Source organism: Empidonax traillii, unplaced genomic scaffold (genome assembly GCF_003031625.1).
Source record: "Empidonax traillii isolate 1590-97213 ecotype Southwest subspecies unplaced genomic scaffold, ASM303162v1 scaffold448:size1359114, whole genome shotgun sequence".
Lineage (NCBI taxonomy): Eukaryota > Metazoa > Chordata > Aves > Passeriformes > Tyrannidae > Empidonax > Empidonax traillii.
The window spans coordinates 154883-166150 of NW_020955641.1; the positions used below are offsets into that span (position 1 = coordinate 154883).

The 11268-nt window shown below is 64.8% G+C and overlaps 1 protein-coding gene across 2 annotated transcripts; it reads left to right on the forward strand.

Annotated features, from left to right (window-relative positions):
- Nucleotides 1-6295: 6295 nt before the first annotated feature.
- SLC52A3 (solute carrier family 52 member 3) lies at nt 6296-9543 on the forward strand. Of its 2 annotated transcripts, none has more exons than XM_027894927.1 (4): nt 6296-6413; nt 7328-8386; nt 8631-8754; nt 8879-9543. In XM_027894927.1, the coding sequence occupies exons 2-4, from the start codon at nt 7371-7373 to the stop codon at nt 9107-9109; spliced, it is 1371 nt and encodes a 456-aa protein (XP_027750728.1). In that variant the 5' UTR covers nt 6296-6413; nt 7328-7370; the 3' UTR covers nt 9110-9543. The 2 variants fall into 2 exon arrangements, with proteins under 2 accessions (XP_027750728.1, XP_027750729.1); XM_027894928.1 differs by having other exon boundaries at nt 6404-6557.
- The last annotated feature ends 1725 nt before the right edge of the window (nt 9544-11268 follow it).

The window sequence follows — 11268 nt, forward strand, 5'->3', positions numbered from 1 at the left end:
GGCGGCCGCCACGGGCAGCGAGGGGCTCTAGTGCCGTCGGCTGCGGAGAGGGACCGGAGTGAGCGCGGCGCCGATGCTGCCGATGCTGCTGATGCTGCCCCTGCCCGCGCCCCGGCCCCGCGGCAGACAAAGGCTGCCCGGGCTGTGCAGTGCTGCACTGGCTGCGCCGCCGGCCCCGGGCTGCCTATTTGAAGGCGGACACCACGCCTCCACCGCCGCCGAGCCTCCCCGACACGTCCCCCGGCCAATCCGCGCCGCACGCCTGCTTCAAACCGCACCGGGGCCAATAGGGCCGGCCCCGGCGAGGGGCACCCTGGGGAGCGAGCGGGGCGGGGAGAGCCCAGCACCCCTCACCGGTGCTCTGCCAGAATCGCTTGTGCCCGGGGATGCACCGCCTGCATCGAGAGGCGCACTGAATGTGCCCAGGGGGTGCATCACCCACATCAAGGGGTGCATTTCCTGCACCACAAATGCATCACCCACTCCCAGAGGAGCACTGATTTCTCCCAGGGGTGCATCGCCCGCTCCTAGGGGAGCACTGATTTCTTCCCGGGGTGCAGTCACCCACATCTTTGCATCACCCATGCCAAGGGGTGCATTGCCTACTCCCGTGCCCAGGGTTCCCTCACCCACCACCCTGCCAGGCTGGGGAATCAGTGCTCCACTCCCTCAGCTGTTCCTTCAGCTCTAGGCCCTCTTTGCAAACTCCGTGGCTGCTCTTGCAAGCTCCCAGGCTCACTGCTCCCATCCTGGAGCTCCTTGGAAAGCATGAGTGGGGGTTTCCACCAGTGTTTTCCCGGCCACAGTACGCTGGGAGCAGCGTGGGGCCCTGTGCACCCCGTGTCCTTGGGCCCCTGCCAACCCCAACGAGCGCAGCCGCTGCCACAACGGCCGTGCAGAGGCACCAGCCCGCCCACAGCAGGAAGGGGGGGAACACCCAAACCAGCCCTGCACCCCTCTGCAGCCCCCTGCCCAGGGGTAGGCACACCAGGAAGGGTCCCAGTACCCAAGGAAGCTCAGGCAATGGCAGAGCACGCGGGGGTACACATGGCTCAAACCTCCTCCCCCAACCCCCTTCCCAAGCTGCTCTGAGATCCCCCCCCCCCCGGTGGCCCTGATTTGGGGCACTGGTGAGCCCCGAGGAGGTGGGACCAAGCCCCGGCACTCACCAGGAGCAGTGGTGGGCACGGTGGGGGCCAGTGGGCTGTGGTCCCACTCGTTCTCACGGCAGCCCCAAGCAGGCAGCTGTCACGTCACCCGCTCACCTCCCTGCACAAACTTCCTGGGTGCAGCCCAGAGCCTGTCTCAGCACTGGCTGCAGGCAGCAAGAGCCAGCCCCGGCACCCACAGCCCCGCCGAACCATGGCTGAGCCACAGCTGAGCCATGTCTGCACCCCCTGCCAGCCCAGGGGGGACAGTGTGTCGGCCCCAGTCCCCCCAGGATCTGCACCCCAGCGGGGTTCCTGCACAGCACACGGTGTGTCCGCCTGACACGCTGTGACAGGCGAGAGGCCTGGGGGAGGATGGCTGTCCCTGTCCTTGTCCTCATGCCCTGCCTGGGGGGACATGCTGCCTCCTGACCTGGAAAGTGTCTGCAGGGGGGCGGTCAGGCGTGGTGACAGCTGGGGACGGTCCCAGCACCGGCACAAATCTTCCTGCCTCCTCACTGGAGCAGCTTTCTGCACCCCTCTGCAGCACCCCTTGGGTCAGCGCTGCCCAGACACCATGCCAATGGCCAGCCCTGCTGCCCTCATACCTGTGCCAGCCACAGGGAGGGCTCCCTGGCTTAGCACAGGGTGCAAACGTGCCCCCTAAGCAAGGTGAAGGAGATAAATGTCCCCATGTCGAGCGCTGGAGCTCAGCTCAGTGCCAGACACTCAGCCCTGGGGCCAAGCCATGGCAGAGGTGGCTGTTGGGACACAGGGACAAGGACAGAGGGTCCCTCAGCGCAGTCACCTGTGTCTGGTGTGGGGTCCCCTCCCCAGCACGGACAGCCAGGTCAGGCACAACCTGCTGCTCCACATTCCTGTGGTGCTGAGCCGCTGTGCTGGCACAGCCACGCTGAGCCAGGCTGCACTGAGCCAAGGTGAGCCGAGTGGAGCCACCCTTCAACAGATCCCAAAACATGGCAACATTATCCCTGTGCCCCAATATCATCCCATGCCCCAAGCCCAGCCAGAGTGTGGGGATCTGAGTGCTGGGCAATACCCAGCATGGCCCCAGCTCCTGGCCCTCCTGGGGTGGGCAGCCCAGCCAGGCTCACTTGGCACACCGGGTCACCTCCTGCCTGGAGGAGCTGCTCCAGAGGGGTGCGGTTGTGACCCCCCCCCTCACCAGCTCACCCAGCCCCACTCTGCTGGCACGGGACTGGCACGGGACCGGCACCGCCTCCGCCACCCACCTGGATCGGCCCTGCGGCGTGGGAGCCTCCTCGGCACGGATCAGCTGCCACACTGCTTTCTCCTGCGCTCTTTCCAAGGGCGTCCCAATGGTGTCCCAGTGTCCCCACTCCTCCTGCTCCCCAGCCACGTCCTCCCTGTGTCCCCGTGGGACGGCGGCTGGCGGGCGCTGGAGCAGCTCCGCGTGCCGCGGCTGCTGCTGAGTCAGCGCCGGGCGAGGACGCCCTCCGAGGCAGCTCAGCGCTCACACGGGATCGAAACCACGGGGCATTCCCCCACGCCAGGCTGCGTCACGCAGCGTGACGGTGCCTGGTGACGTTCCAAGTGCCGGTTCAGCCCGCGGTGCCGGCTGGGCAGCCTGGATGCACTCGTGGCCCGAGGTGCTCACACGGGCAAAGCCAAAACCCTTCTGAACGTCGCTGCCCACTGTGGGCAGAGGATCCTGGTGCTGTGTCAGGGCTTGAGGGAGACAGGGAAATTCCCAGCCCTCCTGTGGGCACCTGAGTCCCCACGTGTCACTGGCACGGCCAGCGGGCAGGGCCTGCTCTGATGTGGAAAACTCACCTTATTTCCCCATGCACCTGGCAGCAAAAATTCCAAAGTGTAGGAAAATAATCTGGTGAGCACACTCGAGTAGAGTCACCAAACCCACAGCCACCTGAACCCCTAGGCCTGACTCCAGCTCCAGGCTGGCTCCTGCTCCATGGTACCGGAGTCAGCTCTGCATGGAGGGAATGAGCACTTGGCCCATGCCATGGAGCTCAGTTACAGCCCTGCATTGTTCAAACTGCTCCTGGAGCAACACAAGGAGACGGTGAAGGGAGAAGAGCCAAGGGAAGCACACAGTAAACAGCTGTCTGGGAGCCAGAGGGCTACCCTGGGCTCAGATCTGCACAACGGGCTCGGCTGGAAAATCCCTGCCCGGTCGGTAGGCGAGGGCAGAGCCCTCGGGCTGCATCCCCCCACGGCTGCCGAGGCTGCACGGGTGCAGGCAGGAGGCAGTGGGAGCTGCCCGGGCACGTCTGGCCTGTCGGAGCAGGGCGTTGGGGCCAGGCAGCGCCCCGTGCCTCGCCCTCCCCGGGAGCATCCCGGGACATGCTCTGGGAGGGCAGCCTTCTGCAGGAATGCTTCCCCAGCACCTGGTGCAGCTCCTCCCCTGCTGCTCCAGGGACACGGGTATGGTGTTTGGAAACAGAGGCACTGGCACTGCCTTTGCTCTCACCTCCCACAGACATTCCTGGTGCCACTCTCAGGACCTCCTGAAAGGTAAGTGCAGCTGCAGATGAGCAAAAACACACTTAGAGGCCAATTCTCCCCTGGAAGTGCAGGGTGGAGGCGGCTGCAGGTGCCTGGTAGCACCCACTGGGGCTCAGTGCAGTGTGGGCAGCCCCATGCAGAGGCACCCCAAAGATTTGGGAGCCCCCAGCCCTTTCATCTTGGTAGCTGCTAATTCCCGGTGTTTTATTTCATCCCCTTGCCATGTCCTGACCCAGGGCAAACCACTGTCTGCTCCTGCCTCAGTTTCCCCAGCGAGAGCTCTGCAGAGCCGCTCTAGAAGGGGCACGGGGACGCGATGGGGAGGCTCCTGCTGTGCCCAGCATCGCCCCGCTCCCCGTGGGCAGAGGGAAGGATGCTGCCTGCACCCGGATCTCCCCATTTGGTCTCTGCTCAGGGAGCCAGGAGCCGGGGAGGTGACAGATGGGGACATGCCGGGCACGAGGCCTTTGTCTGGCCGGTGGCGGCGGCACGGACCCGCAGATGGCGGCTGCCGTGGGGCCGTGGCCGCAGCCCGTGGCCAGGCGAGCGCTGGGCCCAGGGGATCCGGCCCCTTTTGTTGGGGTCTCACCTCTGGCAGCGGCCCCTTCCCGGCTGCCCCCCACCAGCCTTTCAACTTTCAACTTGACCTGCTCCTTTCACATGGAAATGAGATGCAAATGGCGCTGGGGCTGCCGGGGTCCAGCGGTTGTAACCTGCCAGCAGGTCCCCAAGTCTGCGGGGTCATACCCACTCAAATGGGGTGGCCAGTGGTCTCTGGGGCAAAAGGGTCGCCCTTGTCCCCCAGCAGTGGAGCAGCAGCCCCTCCCTGCCCAGGCAGACCGTCTCCACTGCTCCCAGATGCAAGCAGATATTAGCGGGTGAGTCCAGCCGGGGCTGAGCTTCAGGACTGACCCTTGCTCTCCCGGCCTGCCGAGATCCTCCCGTGCCCTCCCACCATCCGGACACCCCCATGGCACGGGCAGCGTGCCCAGCCTGGGGAGTCCCCGCTGCACCCCCTGCCCTGCACTGGCTGCAGCTGGGATGGGGTGCCCAGTCCTGGCTGGTGAGGAGGGGGCTTTCCAGGGGGATGGTCACCACAGCCCAGCAAAGGCCCGCAGGCAGGGACCACTCGGCTACCAAATGTTGCCATCTGCCTCCGGGGCCTTCACTCGCATCTGCCGGGGGTGTGGACGGGTGAGGGGCTGGGGGGACGGGGGCTCAGCTGCGGGGCGGGCAGGGGGCGGAGGAGGCACGGGCAGGGGGCGGAGGAGGCACAGGCAGGGCAGGCAGCACGTGTCGGGTGGATTTGGGTGAGGAGCGTGAAGGGGCAGCGTGGGGGTCCCACACCCAGCACCCCCTCCAGCTCCACTGCCCCTGCCCCGCAGCCATTCACCCTTGGGAAGGGTCTCTCCACGGCCTGGCTGCTCCTTTGTGCTGCCAAATATAACACAGGACAATTGTTGTCCCCTCCCTGTCCACATCCCCATGGACACACAGCGACCTCAGTTGCTGCAGGGCCGGTTTGAGCTCCCTGCACCCAGTTTCCCCCAGTGCTTTGGACCTGTTCCCTGCCTTCCAGGTCCCCTGGGCTTTTGTACTGCGTTTTACTGGGACAGTGGTAATTTTCTGCATAGGAGCCAGTGTGGGACTGTTTGTGAATTGTGTTGAAAGCTGATAACCTGAGGGTGTTGGATTATGGCTGAACGGTGCTCACACAGTACCAGAGACTTTTCTGCTCCTCACACTGCCCCACCAGTGAATGAGAGGGCTGGGGGTGCACAGAAATCAGGAGGGGACATGGATGGGACAGCTGCCCCCCTGACCAAGGGATACCCTGGACTGCACGACAGTCTATTAAACTGACTTTATCTCAACCTATGACCTTTCTCCATTTTCCCATTCTGTCCCTCATCCCACCGAGGGGTGTGAGTGAGCAACTGCGGGGGGAAGGCTGAGCTGCCTGCTGGGGTTAAACCACAGCAGCACCTCAAACTGTGACCATCCCCCCACCACGGGCACCCACTGTCCCCACAGTGCCAGGGGACACCCTTGTCCCCACTGCACTCAACAGCCCTGGCTGCTATGGGTACTCCCACAGGAGGGACAGGAACAGGCACAGGCAGACAGGCAGGGCAGGCAGGGCAGGCAGGGAGGGCAGTAGGGAAACAGGCAGGCAGGCGGGCGAAGGCAGCTCCAGGCTTCGCAGGGCTGCAGCTCGCTCTCCCAGCGACACCCGGTGGGTGCTGGGGGAAGAGCTGCCATGAGGCATCCTGGGGCGGTGGGTGCTGGGATGGGTCGGGTGTGGGGGTGCTGCTGGGGGTGGTTTAGAGTTTGTCTCCTCACCCGATTGGTGCTTGTGGCTCAGATACTGGGTCACAGTTGGCTTCCCGCAGTGTTCCACGGCGGGACAGCTTCCACACCCAGGGGTCCCCGAGGGCCCCATGCCAACCTAAGACCCCACAGAGAGCCCCGATGGGGACAGAAACCGTCACCGGGCGACACTTGCACCTGCAAGAAGAGTCTGTGATAGGTGGGAAGCAGTTCAGGCGGGGACAAGGGCAAAGTCCAGGACACCGCCAAGAATAATCACCCCCCTGAGCTGCAGGCTCTGCCATCTGGGACCAAGACGAAGAACAGAGCAGGGCCAGGCTGTCACCCATCCGCATCCGGAGGTGCTGACGCGCCGCCTCACGTCACAGCTGCGGCAGCCAGGACTGGCTCCTGCCCGCGTGGTGCTGCCGGGTTTCCCAAAGCGCAGTGAGTTACCCTTGGGAGTTTGCCGAGGGACCGGTCAGACCGGAGCCCACTTCCTGCCCGGTTCCTGCTCCAACCCCGACGCCTCCCCGCGGGGCCGGGGCCATGGGTGGGTTGTTTCGCCCGCCAGGCTCAGCCCCGTGAGACGTGAGTTTCCTCTGGCGGGCTCAGCGCCACGGGAGAGGGCTGGAGACGGCTCTGCGGGACCGCGGGGGCATGGAACGTGGGGGCACGGGACGTGAGAGTCCTTCCCAGGAGCGGGATGGGAGCGGGCAGGGGATGTGCCCGGATCACAGCTGACTCAGCTGACTGGTACGAGCAGAGGCTGGGCTGCAGGACGAGCTGCTGGGGCCTTTTTCCCGCGGCCACCCGAGCGTGCCGGGATCGCGGGGAACCAGGCTGGGAGGAGACGGGCGCTGCGTCGCCCTGCCCTGCCCGTGCAGTGGGAGGTACAAGACCTCCATTCCCAGCAGAGCAGCTGCCCGGGCCACTCAGCCTCCAGGTGAGAGCCCTCTTTACCCTGCACCAGGCTGTGCCGGGCCCCGATGGGCTGTGCTGAACCCTTCAAGGCTGTGCCGTGCTCGACGTGAGCTCGGGCAGGTTCAATGCCCTCCTGGGTACCGCACCTGCTGCTGCCAAGCCCTAGCCCTCCGGGATGGGACCAGGTGGAGCCCATCAGATTCCACACCCAGGGCAGGAGGGCACAGTGTCATCACTTGAAGGGAGCAGAGGGGTCCACAGGGATTGCAGAGGGCAAAGGCAGATTGGGCTGGGCTGTGGATTCCGCACCCCCGTGGCATGTGGGAGGGAAGCTGCTCTGCCTGCCTGCCCACATAGGTAGGGGTCACGGGAGGACAGGGTCAGGGCCTGGTGAGGTCAGATCTCACCCCAATGCTCATCCCAGTCTCTCCTCGCAGCACGGCAGCGTCACCGCTGGGCCCGGGAACCCGGCCCTGAGCCATGGCACTGCTCACCCACCTCCTCGCCTGCGCCTTCGGCACAGGCTCCTGGGTAGCCGTCAATGGGCTGTGGGTGGAGGTGCCTCTGCTGGTGACGGTGCTGCCGGAGCAGTGGGACCTGCCCTCCTACATCACCATCATCATCCAGATGGCCAACGTGGGACCACTCTTCGTCACCCTCATGAACCGCTTTCGGCCTGGCTTGCTGAAGGAGGTGGCTGTTATCTACGTGATTGTGTCTGTGGGTGTTATAGCCTCCTTCCTCCTGTCTTTCCTCTGGAACCACACTTCCGTCATTGCTGGGAAGTCCCACAGCGTCGCCTTCCTGATCCTCACCTTCTTCTTGTCCTTGGTGGACTGCACCTCCTCCGTCACCTTCCTGCCCTTCATGATGCAGCTGCAGCCCCAGTACACAACCACCTTCTTCATCGGCGAAGGGCTCAGTGGGCTGATCCCTGCTCTCATCGCCCTGGGACAGGGCTCCGGCATGTCCAGATGCGCCAACGTCAGCAACGAGGCCAACATCACCACTGGCAATGAGAGCACCACCTTCCAGCTGGAGACCCAGTACCTCCCAGCCAACTTCTCCACCTTTGTCTTCTTCCTGCTCATGACTGCAATGATGCTGACCTGCTTGCTGGCCTTCTTCTTCCTCACCCGGCAGCCCAAGGTGTGGGAGCTCTCCCAGCAGCAGCTCTTTCCCAGCAACATCATGCTGAACTCATTTGACCAGATCCTTGACGAGGCAGCTGACTCACAACTGAATAGCCGCTGCTCATGCTCAAAGGATCCCAAGGGAGCCGGGGACATCCTGCCGGAGGTCTCCTACTCCCTGACCAAGCTCACCTTCATCTACCTCCTCATCGCCTGGGTGAGCTCCCTGACAAATGGGGTCCTGCCATCTGTGCAGTCCTACTCCTGCCTGCCCTATGGCCACACCACCTACCACCTGGCAGCCACGCTCAGCTCCGTGGCCAACCCCCTGGCCTGCATCGTGGCCATGTTCCTGCCCAGCAGGTGGGTAGCGGGGTGCAGGGAGAGGTAGCAGGGTGCACCCCGGGGGATTCTACCCTAAGAACGGCCCCTGCTTTGCAGGGGCTTGGGAAGAAGGCACCGAGTGGGAGAGGGTCTGTGGGGTACCTGTGCCCTGGCAGCACGGACACCCCAGGAATGGAGGATGGAGCCAGCAAGGAGCCGTCTTTGCCGCTATCCAGGGATGGGCTGGTGGTGTTCCCCAGTGTCACTCACATGTCCCTTGCAGGTCCCTGTCTCTGATGGGCTTCCTCACCGTGGCAGGGACAGGCTTTGGTGCCTACAACATGGCCATCGCGGTGATGAGTCCCTGTCCACTCCTCCAGCAGTCACAGTGGGGCGATGCCATCATTGTAAGTCACGGGGTCCCTCCCACCCGGGGACATCTCTGAGGCCACCCCTGCATCTGTCCCCCATCCCCACAGCTGGGACCTCCCCTCCCAGCCCTGCTGACCTCTCTCCCCCCTGTGCTGCCAGGTCCTCTCCTGGGTGCTGTTCACCGGGACGCTCACCTACGTGAAGGTGATGGCCGGGGTGATCCTGCGGAGCCGCAGCCGCGGTGCGCTGGTGTGGTACGGGGTGCTGGAGCAGCTGGGCTCCCTCCTCGGGGCACTGCTCATGTTCCCCCTTGTCAACATCTACGGCCTCTTCAAATCCGCTGACTACTGCAGCCTGCAGTGCCCAGTGGGACGGGCACCCCAGGACTGACCCTCTTGCCAGCACCAGCTCCCAAAACCAGTGAGGCTGGGTGGCTGGGAAGCAGCCCTGGGAGTGGGATGGCTGCAGGCACGTCTCCCCACCTGATTCTGCCAGGTCCCCAGGCGGCAGCAGCTCCGTGGCTTTGTCCCCAGCCTGGCTACAGGGTGTCCTCACCATGTGAAAGCAATAGAAGGTGTTTGCTCAGCCCTCTGCCTCCCTGCTGCCCCCCATGCTGAGGGGGCTGCCTGTGCCAGTGCCCCCCGCCTGGGTAACTCTCAGCTGGGGCCACGTCCCATCCCTTCCCCTGAGGGGTCTGTCGTCATTTGGCATTGTGCCCCAAGGCCCCCCTGGACTCCACGGGTGGGCACAGCTCCAGCTGCACCCGGCAGCGTTCCTGGTCCTGTGCTGTGGCAGCTGCCCCCAGACAGGGGGTTTGCAGCCAGCTGGGGGGAGCGGGGACAAAGGCAGCCATGGGGAGGGGGCTCACGGGGGGACACGGTGCATTCACAAGGGCCCCAATAGCAGCTGGGGAAACTGAGGCACAGTGGAACTGGGGGCACGTGCTTGACATTCGCCATCCTCTGCTGTGGCCCCGTCCACGTTTTCTGCTCCCTCCCTGCAGCCTTGTGCCCTGCTGCAACCCAAGGAGGGCAGTGCTGGGGGAGCAGAGCTGGAGAGGGGCCGCAGCAGAGCGGAGCGGGCACAATGCCCATCGGCAGGGCTGTCACAACCACCAATGCCAGGGCTGGGCCACCTGCTACCCAGCTGTGCCCTGGCTGTGCTGGCCAGGTCAGGGGCCAGGCAGGTACCAGGGTATGGCAGGCACAGGGGGTCAGGGGGCAGCGGCAGCTCCGGGATGGGACAGCGCCCGTGCCCCGCACGCGCCTGCGCCCCTTCCCTGGGGCACGAGGCAGCCGGGCCTTTGTCCCTGGCCCTTTGTCTGGCATCTGCTCCCCGTGCTGGCGGCAGCACCAGACCATGGATTGGAGCCACTTCGGGGCTCCGGCTGCGGCCTGGCCGCCTCCGGGAAGGACGCACTTGGAATACCTAATGGCCAGCAGCCTCCTGAGCTGGCAGTGGTGGGGGGACCTGCAGCTGAGGCAGCGGAGAGGGCAGGAGTGAGGGCAGCAGGCTCTGACCCCCAGCACCACTGGGCATTCCCCGGCAGCTCCCGGCTGACCCCACAGCCCCACACACCCAAGATCCATGGGGGACACGGGGCTGAGGACCAGTGGGAGACATGGGAGCACAGCAGGGCAGGTTGTCTCATCCTGGGAGTGGGATGTGTCCCTTGTGGGGAGACTGAGAGCTGAGGCAGAGTCCTGACCCTTCTCCTCCTGCTCCCCAAAAGGATGCTCCTGCCCTTGGGAGCCCCCCAAACCTTTCGCCCGCTGTACCCCCACAGACCCCTCCCTCTTGCTGGGAAAACAATTGCCTCCGATGGGAATTATTTCCATACAGCTGCTCAGGAAGGCACAAACCCGTCGGAGGAAGGCTGAGCCTTTCTTCTGGCGCTGCCCCCCCCCTCCCCATGGCGGCGGGGGCAGGTTTGGGGGGGCCCAGGCGCTGCCGTCAGCGCTATCAGCTCGGCAGGGCTGGCTGCGGTTATTACCATACATTATCGCAGTCCCCTGCCTCCGAAAGGAGCCGGGGCTGCTCCCCCCTCCCAGCCCTCCCTCCTCCTGCCTTTTACACTTAATTACCTCCCTTATTACACCGCAGCCTGGAGAGAGAGACAAAATCCCAGGGCAGCGGGCGGGCAGGCAGGCAGCAGGCAGTGGGCAAGCAGTGGGCAGGCAGCAGGCAGTGGGCAGGCAGTGGGCAGCAGGCAGGCAGCGGGCAGTGTTCAGGCAGGCCCAACTAGGGCGTAAGTAATCATCCGTTCTGCAAACGTGCCTTCCAGGAGAGAACTGGCACACGCACGGATAAATAAATCAGGGAGCAGAGGCCAGGAGCCCGGTGTGTGTGTGTGTGTGTGTGTGTGTGTGTGTGGGATGCCGGGAGCAGCCCAGCAGGCGATGTCCCCCCGGGGCTGCAGCCCTCTGGGAGAGGTGACCTTGAACTTGGCAGAGCCCTGACGTCAGGGCGGCGCTGCGGGGACAGATGGGGCTCATGGTGCTGCCAGCGAGCCCCGGCCAAACGCTGCGGGAAAGAGGGGAGAGACCCCA

Coding starts and splice junctions, on each gene's coding strand:
- SLC52A3 (XM_027894927.1), top strand. CDS start 7,371: ATGGCACTGCTCACCCACCTCCTCGCCTGCGCCTTCGGCACAGGCTCC. Junction 8,387..8,630: donor GCCATGTTCCTGCCCAGCAG/GTGGGTAGCGGG, acceptor TGTCCCTTGCAG/GTCCCTGTCTCTGATGGGCT. Junction 8,755..8,878: donor AGTGGGGCGATGCCATCATT/GTAAGTCACGGG, acceptor CTGTGCTGCCAG/GTCCTCTCCTGGGTGCTGTT.